At 33.9% G+C, this 17,956-nt stretch overlaps 1 protein-coding gene across 4 annotated transcripts; it reads right to left on the reverse strand.

The window, feature by feature from the left end:
- Window positions 1–497: 497 nt before the first annotated feature.
- On the reverse strand, window positions 498–17,956 carry LOC148620515 (ubiquitin domain-containing protein UBFD1-like). Of its 4 annotated transcripts, none has more exons than XM_088581433.1 (8): window positions 17,910–17,956; window positions 9,501–9,617; window positions 8,553–8,699; window positions 6,942–6,977; window positions 6,235–6,410; window positions 5,004–5,178; window positions 3,594–3,676; window positions 498–753 (listed from the first exon to the last, which is right to left on the reverse strand). In XM_088581433.1, exons 1-8 carry the CDS (start codon window positions 17,941–17,943, stop codon window positions 643–645), a joined length of 879 nt encoding a protein of 292 aa, XP_088437559.1. In that variant the 5' UTR covers window positions 17,944–17,956; the 3' UTR covers window positions 498–642. The 4 variants fall into 4 exon arrangements, with proteins under 4 accessions (XP_088437559.1, XP_088437560.1, XP_088437562.1 ...); XM_088581434.1 differs by having other exon boundaries at window positions 9,501–9,614; window positions 17,910–17,953; XM_088581436.1 differs by lacking the exon at window positions 17,910–17,956 and adding an exon at window positions 17,814–17,859 and having other exon boundaries at window positions 9,501–9,614.

Consider the following 17,956-nt stretch of genomic DNA (forward strand, 5'->3'; position numbering starts at 1 on the left):
AGACTAAGCGTTAATTTTAATGAAAAACAAAACTGAAGGGAAACCACTGAAGCATCTGGAATGAGAACGCTTGGAAATCAGCATACAGAAAACAAAGGACTACTTATAATAATTGATTGAATTTTACATCCTATGACAGATATTTTATGCATTTTAGGACGAAAAATCGATTTAGTTGCTCCTGCCAATGCAATACAATGCAAAACAATTCATTTGTCCTTATTAAGATAGACACATTGTTCATGAAGGCAGCTGTTTGTATATTGAAACAATGCCGTAAAATCTAGATGTTCATTATTCTGCCCCAAATCTTTTCTGTTGAAAGTTTATATTGATAAAAGACTCCCCCCCCCCAAGAAAAAGAAACCACTGTATCAGACAAAAATGTACATGGAACATCATTTTGTGACACTGTCCATCAAGCAACAAACAAATCTCACCAAATACTTAACTTTGACAAGATTAGATTATTTCTACGAGGCAATCTAACACAGAAGGACAGATTGGTATAACGTTTATTGAATCAAATTCAAACAACGCTGTTGTAGTCATTATCACAATCATAGAATACTGTGTGATGGCAGTTTCACTGTCCTAACACAGTAAATGGAAAGTAACATCCCCCTCACACCACACTGCTTATCAAAAGAACTGCCATTTGCCAAGTATAGTGTCTTTGATAGCATCAACATACTGAGCTGGTACCCAATAAATCCAGTAATTTGAGGCCTCTGTTGGTCCTAACTGTATGCCCTGTAAAAGAAGAAAAGGACCTGAGGTAGATGATAGGTTGGGATACATTGATTATAACGTTAACTCCTTGTGAAAAAGTTGTATTTTTCATATATTAAGGTAAAATAATACAATGGAATATTTTAAAATACTGATATGTTACACCTTGATATAAACAACTAGAAGCTCTAGAGAGCCTCAATTACTCACCTGGTCAAAAATAGTCTTTATAGCTTTCGAAAGCTGGACTCCTGACCTTACCGTACTATTGTCACAAGAATCATTTCATCAATACTGAGCATCATATAATCCACCAGGTTTTCATATTTTAAAATAAATCTCCCATAGTTATTTTTTTACTCTTCAAGGGCAATAACTCCAACATTGAGCAACAAAATTTCGGCATAGGTCGGTCTCACCATGCTGATCAATTTTTCCCCCTATAAAATTTGGCTTAACCCATTGGTTTTCAAGTAATTTTAACAAGTCCTCAATTTTTAGTAGTGGTGACCATGTTTTCGACAGATGATATATTTTTAAGGATATCTTACATGTAACAAACATTCATGCAATGTTTGGTTACAATCCATCCTACAAGTCTGAGAGGAGAATATTTTACAAAAAGATCCATTTTAGGATCTATAACATTCATTCATAAACAGATCCTTCTTCAAATTTTGGCATAGGTCAATCCCATCATGCTGAACAATTTTATCCCTTGCAGATTTAAGCTAAACCCAACTGTTTTTGAGTTATTTGCATCATTCTGCAATTTGACCCCATGGTCCATTTTTAGAAACAGTGGCCAAGTTTTTTGCAAGATCAGAAATACCCAAACATAGATTGTTAAACATTTTCTACTTAACATTCATGCAAAGTTTTGTTTCAATCCATTTTGTAGATTCAGAAAAGAAGATTTTCAAAGTCGGAAATGTAAAATTCAGGAAAAATCCATTTCAGGACCAATAACTCAAACCTTCATTAACGGATCTTTCTGAAAATTTCAGCTTTGGTCCATCCCATTATGCTGAATAATTTTTATCTGCCAAATTTTGGCTAAACCCAATTGTTTTTGAGTTATTTGTAAAATACTGCAATTTGACCCCTGTGGTCCATTTATAGTAATGGTAGCCATGTTTCTTTGCAAGATAAAAAATCCCCATGCACAGATTGTTAAACATGTTTTACAAAACATTCATGCAAAAATTGTCTCAGTCCATCCAGTAGTTTTGGAGGAAAAGATTTTTAAAGTTGGAAATATAAAATTAAGGAAAAATCTATTTCAAGTCCCATAACTCATTCTTTTTTTCTGAAAAGGTCCATCCTGTCATGCTGAACAATTTTACCCTCCACTAGATTGTCTCTAAACCCACCTGTATTTGAGTTATTTGCATAATTCTGCAGTTTGACCCCAATGGTCTTTTTTTCAGTAATGGGGCCATGTTCTTTGCAAGAACAAAAACCCCAATACAAGGATTGTTATAAAAACTCTTAGGAACATTCATGCCAAGTTTGGTTACAATCTGTTGGAAACTTTCAGAGGAGAAGACATTTCAAAAAGTTAACAGAAGATGACGACAGACAATGATGGGGACGACAAACACATTGTGATGGCAATAGTTTGCATGGCCTTTCGGCCAGGTGAGCTAAAAACCAAGTTCCTATTGAGACAAACTCCAAAGTAGATGATAATGAGAATGAAGACAGTGGCATACTATTATAGAACAGTATAACTGTGATAACCAGTACACTAATTGTTGTGTAATAGAATTCTTCACACCAAGCATAAATTAAGATCTCATTTTTTTCACCAGAAATAAAACAATTTACTGTTATCACAGATATATGTCTCACATGGATACTGTTATTCAAAAGTATTTTGATAGGGACATTGTTACTAATAATGACCCTATCATTATGTATTTCAAGGTCAAATTAATGATTTTTGCATAATTGTTTTGTGTATTGGCTGTAATGAGTTTTGTGTGATAAACTGAATGTGCTGTGCATGATTGATGTACAGGATTTTTACTACAGCAGAGCCCACAGAGATGGATTCAATCTCAATGATACCTAGTTTTATATTATATTATGGACAATTTATAATTGACGCTACCAATGTGAACAGATTCATCTGGTTTAGTTTATTGTTTGCATACATGGAACTGTAAAGCAGTGATGATAGTACATGTACATACCAAATACAACAGACCTAGTACCAGTATTTCCTGTTTAAATAACCTTATCAGAATACTTAACATTAAATTTGTAATTTTAAAGTCAACAGACCATGACTGAGCGAGCATCTGCATATAATAGATACAAAATTGAGATTAAAGTTATGCTAATGCACAGCACTGCCTACTAAATATGAATGACATAACTCAATTTTACTGACCTAATCAGAATACTTAACATCAAAATCATTATGTGAAATTTGAAAAATTGAGAATTCATTGGCATATGCATGAATCAGATACAGAATTGTAACATAATGATACCAATGCAACTGCATATCAAATTTGATTGCCTTAGCATAAGTAGTTCATACTGAAATGACCTGATCAATTAACTAAACATAAAAATTATAACATGGACATAGACGCCATAAAATTAATACCTTAGTTTTGTTTTTGTGACATCCATTACAGGCAAGACAATCAACTAATGAAGCAAAACCATACACCATTAATATTATGAAAACCCATAACACATTTGAATACTTCCAATAATGATTTTGGTCTCTATAATGTATACAAGTAAACAGTGACATGAAGCTTTGTGAGTGTTAGTTAAAAACATGACTCCTCAAAGAGTTAAGATGTCAACCTGTCTCTACCTTCAATACTACATGTACCTACCAATATATGATATTCTTCATGACCAACAATAGGTTCACTGTGTACTGCTTTTATGGAATTCATAGGAAGTTTTTCTGTTCTTTCTGAAAAAAAAAAAGATAATGGTTAGAATGTCCTGCTAAAAAAAAAGAATGAGATGTAGTTTACATAATATTATGTTTTTACTAACCCAAGCTTTCAAAGTGGGGGGTACATGTATATATATCAGTTTGCTTGTATTTTGATTTTTCTTGCAATTTATTTCTGGAACTGTTAATCACAGCAACTTGACATTTTGGACAGAACAATTATACAAATGTACATGCAGGCAAGGTATATTTAGAGAATTCAGACTCCAGAAACTTCTTGTTATAGACTTTGTTTATATTTTTAGAGTATGATTTGAATACAAAATTTCCTAACAGTTTTAGGACGCTTACCCTACCGGTGCACCTGGTCCATGCTCCCAGTTTTTAGTTGAGTCCAAGTCGCTCATTTGCTTTTGTTACGTTGTACATATGATTTTAGTTACTTTATGTTCTTTGTTGTGTATGTCTGTTTTCCATGTCTGGTCTTTGTCGCTGGATTACATTCTTTTGATTACCGCTATAACCTTGGTTCCCTTGACAACTCTTTCACAATATTCTTTTATAGTGACTTAACATTAACAGCAATCTGTGCTTAATCTGTGTATTAAGAGGCCATCCATGAAAAAATCGGACCATTCTACGATATGGGTGGCACATGGTAATTTCATCCCACTGAATTTTTTTGTTCCAATATTTTTGTATAAAATTCCCTAACAAAGCAACCAAATTTTGCTCAAATTAACAAGTTATCTCCCTTTATCCAATGAATTTCAACGCTTTCTATGTAAATAATTTCATTTTAATTGTTGAAGTTACCATTAATCAAAAACCAACTTTCAACTTTGAGAAAGGATGCACTTGTGATATGAAATGGGTGAACATATTTTTAAACAAAATTTGTCATGTGCCACCTACTGCATTGTTTTTGTATGGAATCCCTCTTAAAAAGAAAACCATGGGTAGTTGCTAATAAATATATCATGTTGGTTTACACTTTTACTCATGCAAGGAACAAGTGCAGCACAATCCTTAAATAATGGCATTCTTCAGCAATTTTTATCTTAATTTGATTATTACTGGTAATCATAAGCAAGCTCTTTACTAGTGTATAGACAGGACCAGCTGAAACTCTTTTGTCTACACTCAAATCTATTGTGGATAATACATTAGTAAAATTAGTTTATGGGGAGCAAGGGAACTCAACAGAAATGTGTGTGTGTGAAAATAACATTCTTCAGATGGTCCCTAGCAAAAGTTATCAGCCAAATAGGATGTGGTTCAGTAATCAGCAAAAAAGAGAATAATTTGTATTAAAGCAATGTATGTCATACATATGAAATACCTTTGGTGCCAATCCATACTTGATCTAATTCTAATTTAAAAGTGAGACGGACTTTTCCTCCAGATTTATTGCACATTCCTGAGAGGGGGGCAGGGGGTAATGACTCTTTCACATTCTTTAGACCAGGTAACACATCCTCTGGTTTCCCATATTTATCTAATACCTTTTTATGCTCCTATGAATGAAAATAATGAATAAAATTTGTTAAAACAGACAAGTTTACAGAGTCAAGAGATACATTAAGAGTTACTCCTCCATATATGTATACTTACAGAAAATAAGAGATCATGAAAATCACATCAGGCTAAAATCAATAATTTTTATCCAAATAATCCCAAATTTTCAAACAGCAAAAAAAAATCCACACTTACATGGTATTTGCTGTAAAAAAGCATTAATCTTATATAATTATGGCAGATCAGTGCATGCAGTCATTGAAGATACAATACATCATGAATTACATAACACTTAAAAGAGATATAAACCTTAGCCATGCAGTGTATGCAATATCATGTGTTATGGAACACTTACAAACAAGTAAATTCTTTATAAAAGACAGTCGACACATATCCTCGCTTTGTTAATACCCAAATCAGGTGAAGATTTTATTTGGTGAACTGCATGATCACTGTGCTATGTTTGTATTTCAATTATATTATTGGTTCAACTTTTGAACTATTTCCAATTATTAATATATAAAAGTGACACCAATGCCCCCAATGGAACTTTAAATTTCATGGTTGCTATCAGATTTGTCCAATGAAATGTGAGGTTGTACATTACATAGGTTAGGTTGCCATTGTTGAGCATCCCGAATGTCACATGATGTCAAAGTGAACTCAATACCGACTGTGTCGGAAAAATATGGTTCGGGGAACATATCTGAGATTGAGATCTCTTTTGAATGATCCATAAAATGATATTGCAGAGAGTTGACATAATTGTTTTACTGCATTTCTCTGTACAAATTTTTAGAATTTCTATCTCAGTGAGTTTCTCTTCATTTCGATTTTTAAAGTCAATATAAATATAAATATTTGTTTTTGAATAATTTGGCCACAGAAAAAAAATAATTTTACTGAGAATGTAAACAGCCGACATCAGCCATGCAATATCACTTGTAATACAAATGCCAAGTGTATAATGTGTGTCAGAAATACATTGTTTAAATATTTAGGAAACTATGAATTTATACAAAATGTAATAAAGGCTATAATCCTAATTAACATACCTTTAATGATGACAAAGGTTCTTTACAACTAGATGAAGATGCTGATATTTCCTTAGCCTCTTTTCCCGTAGGTTTACTGATGGATAGAACATCATTTAATGTTGATCCTACAACCATTACTTTGGCTCCTTTTGTTACTTTTAGATCTTTTAATGTACATTCATCTTTAGCTAATCCTGTAAGCAATAAGAGTCAATCAAAAGCCTATCAAGAGGACCCAACTTTTTCTCAAAAAATTTTTTGTTGTTGTATCTACCTTCTTCCTGTTTCTAGATAAGTTACCACCTCAAATACATTTAACTTTCCAATCCTTATATTATTGTTAATTTTTAATCTCAAATCTTACTTATAATGCACATGATACACAAAGCCATTTTTCATTGTATCAGTTAATTCATTTATTTCCCTTGTTACCTTGGTTACAGAATTTCTCCTAAAAATAAGATATGTTTATAACATGTTTCAGTTGACATTTTTTACTTCCATGGAACAACTTGTAATAAAAGTGTTGTAACAGGTCTTGACTTATCTTTTCTCCCATTGTAGTGACATGAGATTAAGTTGTCAAAATAAGAAAACCATGCAGCCTGACAACAACAAAAATTATGAATTAATTATAATCAACTATATTAATGACATACTGTTGAATCATTGACTTTGTTTTATAACTAAAATGACAACAAACAATTAAAAAAAAAAGTACTAACCTTTAAACATTATTTTCTGCATTGTTGAGGGTACACCTGTACAAAAAAATATACAAAAATAAATAATATAGCTTTAAGACAAAATCAAAAATATCCTCATGCCCTCCCAACCCAATTTGTTTCACCCTCTGCCAAAAATTTTATTTAGATTTTTTTTCCAATTTAGGTCCATTTCTTTCAAATATAAAGCATTTGTCACTTAAATTGATAAAAAGTAGATAATAAACTGCCCCTAATTTTGAAAACGGTTGAAAGAGAATTTTTTTTTATAATGGCCAAATTTTCAAGCTACATGTAGAGTAATTAGAATTAAAAAAAATAAAAATAATACCTACATTATAGCATTCATAAGAGTAATGGCTCTATAAATTCCATTTCCCACACATGATTCCAGCACCACCTTCTTGCTGCCCTTATCATAAATTTTATAATTTGCTACTGTTAAAACTTGTAATTTTGTGTTATTCAATGTTTTTGAATTTGCTTTGAACTTAATCATGCTGTGTTGGCACATATTTTTGACAATTTATACCATTAATAAATTGCTTCGCAGAAGCAATTTGATAGGACTGCAAAGGTTGAATTTAGAATAGTTGGGGCAAGTATGAATACACCATTCAAACTTGCTCAGCTTCAAATTTTGATTATGATTAAAAATTTGACACAGGATAAATATTTGATCAGAACCAAATGGGTCACTTTTGGCCCTTATTCCAAAATGGTTCTAGTCAAAATCTCAAATCAATCCAAAGCTTCCTTTCAGGGTATGGAACCTTATTTTTACTATTGGTTCTCAGCTTTACCCACAATATTAATTCAAGTCTTCCTTTAGTGCTATGGCACCCTGTAGTAAAATCTATATGAGACCCATTCACATTTACTCAAGTTAAAGTCCAGCCATAAGAAAAATGCTTGTTTTAGGTCCTTTTTTGCCCCTAATTCCCAAAAGGTTCAAGTTTCTCACCCCCCATCCACCATGAAAACATGAAAAAAAAAATCACTCCTTGTCTTCCTATGGTGGCACCTTGGTATACAATTTCAAAAAAATCACTCCTTGTCTTCCTATGGTGGTAAAGCACCTTGGTATACAATTTCAAAAAAATCACTCCTTGTCTTCCTATGGTGGCACCTTGGTATACAATTTCAAAATAATCAATTCACTAATAGTAATTGTCTGGAAATTAGGAAAATGACACCACCTTTTGATTTCTAATTCCTTGTGTTCTAGTCCCATACCCACAAATCAATTTCAATCTAACTATTTTGTTGTGTAGAATACTGTTAAGCAATATCACAGATGTTCCTACGCTTTAGAGGAATTATATAGTTAAATCCAATGAAATGCTTGATTTTTTACCCCTTCTAACCACATATTGTTTTAAAATTTTGAAACATGTAAAGGTGGAGTGTCCTCAAATGTTTTTCTTCTTCAAAATTACAATGACTTCAATTATTTCTAGTGAAAACACTATTTCTGTTTACCTTGATACTTGAAATTAGCCAAAAGAAATTTATAAAGTTAATTGCTGTGGGAAAGCTATTTTCTATGCAACACTTTCCCATGGAAAGAAGATAAATTCTGAAACTCCAGAGCACTGACAGTGTACATACCTGTCAATGATTCGACATGAGATTTCAATTTAGCAATAGTATTGTTAACTGGAAACGTTACATCATATTTTTGTTTGTTAAATATCACTTTAAAATCTACTGTTTCTTGTGTATCTATAGGTGTGGTGGAATTCACAGTTGATTCATCTGAAATGACATAAAGAAACCAGTAATTATCATAGTCAGAGAAATCACATTTGGTGGATTACTATCTTATTGGCAATCATACATCTCCTATTTTTTATACCTGTACTACATAACAGACCAAAATAATATGTTCTTGGACACTTGTCCAAGCATATTTTTGAAACAGTCATGCATGTTCTTGTTTTTTGCTTAAAGTAAACATTGAGCCAACAAATGGACTGAATTTTCTATCAGTTATAAAATGTAAATATACAATAATAACAAATAATGGGACATAAATGATACCTCGTCACTTGGCACAAAATTTTGGGGGTAAATACAACTTAAAATGGCTATAACTTTTATGTAAAAAATCTGATAAAACTGAATGCTGAACTGTATTTTTATGATACTCATTAACTATATTTATAAAGATCCTTCAATAACTTTATAAGTTAACATCTGGAAACTGTCATGGCAACAGAGATACAGACAGATAGTCACACAACTTTATGAAAGGTATCACATAATTCTTCATCATGTCGTGTAGCAGTGTATAAAATTATTACAGATATATCACATGTATACTGTTCTTTTTTTATGACACCTGTATTTTTTGAGGTAGATATATACAAGTATGAACAAGAGTAACTATGTTTGGTCATTGACAAAATTTATAAAGAACAAATCCATATGTTTGAAGTGTTTAAAAAAAAAAGAGAAAATTAAGAATGAACAGATTTTGACCAAGCTTGTATACAAAATCCATACATATACTGGTAATGTACAAACTTTAGTACACAAACTGTACACAAACTGTACCTGTTGGTTGAGAACTGTTATTATTATCAGAAGATGGACCACCACTATCTTCAAGTTTTTCTTCTAACTTTATTTCTCTACTTTCTTCTTTTGTAGACATATCAATATCTTGCACTGCTGGAAAAAAAACCACTTCTATTAGCAAAATTGAATTTTAACTTTCATTTAGAAGTATCTCCCGATAAATTCAATCACTGACTCTGACATAAAAAAATTTTTATATATAGCCTCTTTTCAGTATGTATTTTGGCAGAAATCTTGACTTAATTTCTTCTGCTTCATATTGTATAATATTGTTGGTAGATTTTCATTATGATGGAAATAAAAAATCTGGCCTTATCATACCAGAAAATGAATTTCTTTACTTATCAAATTAATGATCCTCTATCCTACATAACAACACCTAGATGAACTGTCCCTTACTACCATTCATCATGTTCTAAGTTACAGCCCTAGATTAATCCTACGAGGAGGAATGACCCGGCCAGCAAAAGCCATATTTTTATATAGCCTAGCTGGCTGAGTGGTCTATGGCGCTGGACTAAGTGCAGGCGGTGTTGCCATAGATGTCGATGAAGTTAGAGTCCCGCAGAGGGAACAATCAAAAATTTGTTTCGCAAATTAGACAGTTCTAACACTGTTGGGAATTTTTCAGATCCTTCTATAAGTTTACATTATCTTCCCTGTATCAATTTGTCAACATAAGTATGATTAGAGTGCTATGTTTTGAAGCACCATTTATCTGAATTTAAAAGAAAATCTATGATCATAATGAACATAGTTAATTAAACAAGGTCAATGTAAAAAAATTAAAACATGAATAACCAACCTGCAGTGACGCATTTTGCAACAAGGTCTTATAATGTCAGTCAAGCACTCCAGTTCCCTTACAAACAAAACCTTTCATACAAGAAGTCACAATGACTTAAGTTGCAAATCAACAAACTTAATATATGGATTAGAATGCAACTTATGTGGTTTAATACATGTCGGAGAAACGCAAGAACGATTAAATAAAAGAATGTGCGGTCATCATTCGGGAATTAACACCACCAAATTTCCGACAATTTATAAACACTTTAATCAACAAGATCATTCAATCCTCTCCATGAAAGTTCGTATTTTAGAAAAAATTTACCATCCTACGAACAGTCCGTTCTAAGTAAAAACAATCGTTGGGAAAGAGAGGAGTACTTGATATGCAGACTAGGTACTGCAATACCTTACAGATGCAATGACAACATCAAAAGTATAGGAAACCTTTAAAGCCAATATAACAATAACATAAATGGGATGAAATTATTTGACAAAAATCCAAGACGGTAAAGGAGTCATGGCCATCGCCACTATACGTCACCTAAGTTACATGATGTCTCCATAGATGGTCTACTTCCTTTCATACAAAAACCTCTTGGACTTCATCACATTAGAACCAAACTTTATTCTGTACCTCTCACTCTACTACACTCCCTTTACAAAACAAGTCTTGACACTCCTGTTTCTGACCCCACCTCATCACTATACATTGTTGCCATCATTTTGGATTTTGGTTTCCACAGACTCTTTAAACCAGTTTGTGTGAAAAGTCAAGATGAAGAAAAACGATCATTTCTTCCACTACCGTTTGTCATCAAAGGAATAGATGCAATTAATTTGGCTAACATCCTCCATCACAAAAACGTTACCAACAAAATTTCCCATATTTCAAAGACAAATCCATACCAATTATTTCATATTCCTATACTTCACCCATCGCATCCAAAATTTTCAATTATAAAAGGCTATTGCAGAACCTCGAGATTGAGGACTTCAAGGCTAAACCACCTGACTGTTCTTGCAAAACCTCTCCATTCAAATATGGTCCTTCTGGTCACATCGTTACGGGAGATTTAACCATTATCGAAAACGAATCTCTACATAATATCCTTTCTAAAGGTCCCAAGTACCATGAACCACACTCCATAAATTGGAATTATAATTATAAAGTTCTTATGGATGCCGTCGAAGACTATGCAAGAAAATGGATAAAACGAGAACAAGAAGACATTGATTCTCTGTCAGAGTGGTTGAAGGCCGTGAGGTCTTTAACTTTGAAACATATGAAAGTTTTAAGTAGGTCAATGAGTGCCAAGGCTACATCAGTTTTCAAAGACCCCGATGTAGCAAAAACATTGTCTACTATACATGTTGTCGTACCAGCAGACAAAGCCCAAAACAACATTGTTTTTGTCTGCAATACGTTTTGTATCCAATGTTTATTATCAGAGGTAGACGTAGAAAATAATAGCAGTGATAAGACCTACACTGCTACCACTCTCTCCAAAGAAGAGATTGTGGAAAACCATAAATCTGTGCTATCCTCTTTTGGTCTCTCTACCAAGGACGATGATTGTGATTTACCGTCTATGTACTGGATTCCTAAACTTCACAAGAATCCATACAAACAACGTTTCATAGCTGGATCTGCAAAATGTACCACCAAACCTCTTTCAAAACTTTTAACTTCTATACTCACAACTGTCAAAGAGGGTCTACAGTCCTACCACAACACTTGTTACTCCCGTAGTGGTATTAATTCAATGTGGATCCTGAAAAATTCAAAAGATCTTTTGGAGACAATCAGTTCAAGACTATTACCTGAATATAATAGCATTAAAACATATGATTTTTCAACACTGTATACTTATATTCCCCATACTCAGTTAAAATCCCGACTTAAAAACATTATACATCGTTGTTTTTCCAAAAAAGATGGTACACCTAGATACAAATATATAGTTCTTGGTAGAGATTCCTCATACTTTGTAAGAAATAATTCCAAATCATCTTCCAAATATACAGAGGAAGATGTTTACAAAATGCTGGAATTTTTAATCGACAACATATTTGTCCAGTGTGGTGGACGTGTTTTTCAACAAACGGTCGGCATTCCAATGGGAACAAATTGTGCTCCTTTACTAGCTGACCTATTCCTTCACTCTTATTAGGCTGACTTTATAGCTGATCTGATCAGAAAGAAAGAATATTGTTTGGCTAGATCCTTCAATCTCAGTTTCCGCTATATAGATGACGTGTTATCTTTAAACAATCCTAATTTCGGGGATTTGATACATCGCATCTACCCAAAAGAACTTGAGATAAAAGATACTACAGACACTGTGAAGTCAGCCTCATATCTTGACCTACATTTAGAAATCGATGGTAAAGGAAAACTATTGACCAAACTTTACGACAAACGTGATGACTTTTCATTCAGAATTGTCAACTTTCCTTTCATCTGTGGCAACATCCCTTCGGCTCCTGCGTATGGAGTATTCATATCACAACTCATACATTATGCCAGAGCTTGCCGAAACTAAGCAGACTTTTTGTATCGCGCTAGAACTCTAACAAATAGGCTTCTGGAACAGGGTTTTGTTGCTACAAGATTGAAGTCATCACTACAGAAGTTTTATGGTCGTCATCACGAACTCGTGGATCGTTGTGGTGTATCCATCAGCACCATGAAAACTGATTTATTCAACAGGTAATAGTTTTCCTTTCCTCATTTGTCTACCCCGGACTTGACTTTTTATGAGCAACTCGGCGGGTGTTTCTAGAAAAGCAGAGGACGCTTACCCTATCGGTGCACCTGGTCCATGCTCCCAGTTTTTAGTGGAGTCCGAGTTGCTCATTTACTTTTGTTACTTTGTATGTATGATTTTAGTTACTTTATGTTCTTTGTTGTGTATGTCTGTTTTCCATGTCTGGTCTTTGTCCCTGGATTACATTCTTTTGATTACCGCTATAACCTTGGTTCCCTTGATTACTCACTCTAAATACAGTGCTATCAAAAAATCCTCTTGCTTTGCTCGCTTCAATACCCTGAAGCTTTCTGGAGTTTGGCCAGACACATTTTAATAACTTACCGACTCAAGAAGACAAATAACAAAAACAGAAACAAAAAAACAAGAGGCTCCCAGGAGCCTGAACCGCTCACCTGGTAATTTTTCACCTTTCAAGGGCAACAACTCTTACAAGGAGTCATCTGACCACTTTCATCCCTGAACTTTTTCAGACCTTACAATAAGGATAATTTCAACAATTGAAAAAATTTAGCTAAACATAATGGTTTAGGAGATATTTGTGGAAAACTACTGTCTGACCCCTATGTTCTATTTTTAGTAACGGCGGCCATGTTTTTCAACGATCCAAAAATCCCCTTATCAGTCCTATGCAGGACACCCCAAGGAACAGTCATACCAAGTTTGGTTTCAATTGGTCAAATACTGTCAGAGGAGGAGATTTCTGAAAGAAATAACATTAAAAATGGCAAAAATCGTTGAAAAAAGGCAATAACTCCAACATGGATTAACGGATATTTGACCAGAGATAGATCTTATCATGCTAAACACTTTTATCCATGTCAAATTAGTTAAACCTAACGGTTTAGGAGATATATGCGAAAAATTACCGTCCGATCCCTATGTTCTATTTTTAGTAATGGCGGCCATGTTTTTCAACGCATCAAAAATCCCCACATCAGTTCTATGCAGGATATCCAAGGAACATTTATACAAAGTTTGGTTTCAACTGGTCCAGTAGCTTCAAAGGAGAAGAGTTTTGTATAATTGATAACGGAGACGACGGACAACAGGACAGACACCAAGTGATGGCAATAGCTCACATGACATTGCCCAGGTGAGCTAAAAACAACTTTAAATAGGACATTCTACATTTTAATGCATATTTTATGGGAACAGATCCCAATAAGCTGCTTTATTATGTTCTTTGTTGTGTATGTCTGTTTTCCATGTCTGGTCTTTTCCCCTGAATTACATTCTTTTGATTACCGCTAAAACCTTGGTTCCCTTCATTACTCTTAAACCTGACCTACATTTCAACCATTTATAGAAAATCATTTTTTGCTAACTAACATCAGACATTCTGACCTGAAAAATCTGCAATCCACCGCCCACTTCCCTCAGAATCAAACACCTGGTAAAGTTACCTCAATCTATTTAAAAGATTGGGTTTTTTTGTTTCACATGGATTCTAAAGGGTTCAATTTTCCTTACTGGAATTTCTAATGTAGAACACATTGAAATCCGCAGAATGATAAGCATTATTGTTTACTACCAGGATCTCCAAACGCTGCATCACACTGTAAAATATTCTATTTTATGCTCTTTCAACCATTTTATCATGTAGAACTAAAATTTGTCATTTTTTTATTAGAACTACATGTTGTATTTTAACAAAAAAAAATGTTTTGATAAAAACCCTCACAGTAACTGAAAAAAATCTATATATTCAACAATAATGACCCATTCTCTTGAAATATAGTCAAACCTGTATTAAGCAGTCACCTTTGGGGAATACTCAAATTGACCTTTATAGAGAGGTGACCTTGGGAATGAGATTACAAATTGTGAGGTAGAAAGACTTTGATGTCAGCATATAATCCCATATTCCTTTAGATTGTATTACCTCTGATTGTCATAAAATTACACGTTTTTATCTCTCATTTTCAGGAGTAGATTCATGTATTTAAAAATATTTTCTGAGACATTTTGTAGCAACTCAAACTTTCATAATTAAACTGAAAACTAAGTTTTTATGACTTAATCCCTGACCAGTGAGTAAATTTCACATCTTTACTAGCGAGTCGTAAATTTTGTTTTCATTGCAATACTGATTTAATAATCCTTTCCCCCACCTAATTATCTATACTTAAAAGTTCTAAATATAATTAAATCATGTGACACAGTACTTTATTGGTTCATGAGATAAACCGAATGTTTACAAAATGGCCGGTATAAGAAGTCAGAAAGACAATTTTGGCTGGAAAATAGGTGACTGTTGGCCCTGTTAGGGAGGCGACCACTGATTTGAGTTAAAATAGAGAAAACAGTTGGGCGGGTGTTGAATTTACCATCAAGTGAAGGTGACCAGTGGTTTGAGGTGACTGGCAGAGCAGGTTTGACTGTACCACAGACATGTGACGAGACTTAGATATGTACATATACTTATCGTATAGGAGAAAAGTGTTAAATTTGAGATTTGGTATATTGCATACCATACATTTGTTTCACAGGAGTTTTTCAATTAGTATTGTAGATTTTTTTTTGTTTGTTTGTTGGGGTTTAACATCCGAGCAGCAATATTTCAGCTATATTCAGACGATGAACATGAAACTGATAATAAAATGAACATGAAATGATGATAAAATGAAAAAGGGATGGGACACAAGGACAATGGGGTCAACAAATTTTGATTGCCACTGGAAATAGGGAAAGGTGGGTAGAGTCAGGCAATTTAGCCTCCTGTGGCAGAGCCATATGGTTCATACTCCGGGAGAATACCACAGTAGGGTTTGTGGCATCTTTCCCAACACGGTGCACCACTATGGTTTGCGGTCAGGTTTTTCGTATTATAGCCTGACAACCCCAGCATGTAACACGCCAGGGGTACCCCATTCCACCACCTGGGGCACACATCTCAGTTGCTCTGTGGCAGAGCGCCCTAGCCCCCGGCTAGGGTTCTGAGCACTATTTAGTTGCCTTTTACGACAAGCTTAGAGCTGCTGCAGGCCTATTCTTTTAACACCTGGACCTGCACCGGGCTGATATTGTAGAAGCTTTTAACATCTTAAGAAAGTGGCTGATGCTTCATAAGAGTAAAACTCTTCCTGATAGCAATGCCATGAAGCGGTGTGTTCTCCATGGTTTTCACATGTACTCATCATCCCCAATATACCAAGGAATACAAGTCCAGGAAGTAATAAATAGTGACTGTGTTTACCGACAAAATTCAACGTTTTCTTAAATAAAAAGAAAAAAAAACTATATAGGTTAAGATTACCTCTCAGTAAAAATAATTTCATCTTCTCTGATACATGTACTTTTAAAGTCTTTGTAAATTTTTTACTTACATGTATTGCGAGAAGTGAATATAATGTGTTTCTAAGAAAGTTTGGGAAACATGGATGTACATACATGTACGTGTATCTCCACTGTTGTCAAAAACCTAACCCACCTTGGAAAAAATATAACGCTGATTGTATTGTTGAAATTGAAGCACAGTTTTTCTAAAATAAGAAAGACAATCATTTTCTTTTGGAAATTTACATCAGTCAGTTGTGTCTAAATTTTGCTTATATCACATGTGAACATGTGCAAACTATTCCCACCATCTGTGGAGTACTGTAATATTTCCAGCACAATGTATCTGTAAAAATTAACATGACCCACTAAAACTAGAATGAATGTTGGTAGAGCTGCCCTCAAGAGTTAACATAGTATAGTATGACAAACTGCTACTAAGTCATTGGCCACTTTGAAAGCAAGGGGAAAAGGGGGGACTGGGATCCTTCTAGAAAAAAAAAAGTAAAAGTTCAAAATTATGGGAAAAAAACATTTTTGCTTACTCATTCATTGAAAAAAAAACATGCACTATAACACAAAAACCAAAGAACCCAGAATGCATTTCGGCGTTATTTTGGATATCTCGGATTTATTTTACGCGAACAATGTACAATACCGAGAAGTTGATCAAGTAGACAATTGTCACCAGAGTTTGATGGGAACTTATGAACTTCGTTTGTAAACAAATCGTCCCGTAGAAACCAACATGGCGGATATTAGTATGGGATTTCCCCATAAGGATTTGTTACGCATGATTTAAGCTAATAAGCGACTCGTTGGTCCTAACACGTCATGCATATATGCGAACTATCTTCAGATTAAATAAAAGAGAGACAACTCTTGCGGTAAGTCCGACGGTTTAAAAAGTAGAGCTTCAATTCGAAAATGTGTTGTATGTGACGTCAAGTATAGTATCGCAGGATTTCACTGGATGATAATACCAAGCAACCAATCAAATTGTGTCATACAAAAAGGAAAATCATTCTGTTGTGGTATGAAATAATTGCTGGACATTCAGTCTGATGGTAAAAACGAAACTATCAGACTGACGCAAATATTACTGGACTGGTCAGGTACTTTTGTGAAGACTACAGCTTGAACTCCTGTGAAGGTTTGGAATAATTTGAACTAACTTGAGTTGAATCTTGGTTCCCTTGATTATACTCTTACCAGACCAACCATTAATGGCATTATAGTGGTAAGGTTCCAACGTTGTATAGAAATTGGAAATCGAAATAGTCATCTTTTAATGACCAACAAAAAGACACTCGTATGATTTTTTTTGTTTTTTCATGTACATGTAGTTTTTTAACTGGTTTTTTTTTTTGTGTTATATGGTGTTACGCATATCATCAAAATTTAAAATCTCAACAGCTTTCCAATTTCAGAAAAGAAATTATAAACCCACTAATCGACACAAATGATAATGTTTTTCTCATGGATACGGTAAATGAGGCAGTTTATATAACAATGCTTAGGTAAATGTGTTTCTGTCTAATTTTACCAGCTTGCGAAATTTCCGTCGATTCAGACGCCATACTTGAAGATTTA

This window comes from Perna viridis, chromosome 4 (genome assembly GCF_037379345.1).
Source record: "Perna viridis isolate PV_CMFRI_1.1 ecotype Kerala chromosome 4, ASM3737934v1, whole genome shotgun sequence".
Taxonomy (NCBI): Eukaryota; Metazoa; Mollusca; class Bivalvia; order Mytilida; family Mytilidae; genus Perna; species Perna viridis.

What these genes read in the sequence shown, in the direction of transcription:
- LOC148620515 (XM_088581433.1), bottom strand. Translation starts at nt 17,943, where the DNA reads ATGGCGTCTGAATCGACGGAAATTTCGCAAGCTG. An exon ending in AGTATGGATTGGCACCAAAG is followed by an intron (nt 3,677 to 5,003) that starts GTATTTCATATG and finishes TTTTTTTTTCAG; the next exon opens with AAAGAACAGAAAAACTTCCT. An exon ending in ATGAAGAATATCATATATTG is followed by an intron (nt 754 to 3,593) that starts GTAGGTACATGT and finishes CTTCTTTTACAG; the next exon opens with GGCATACAGTTAGGACCAAC.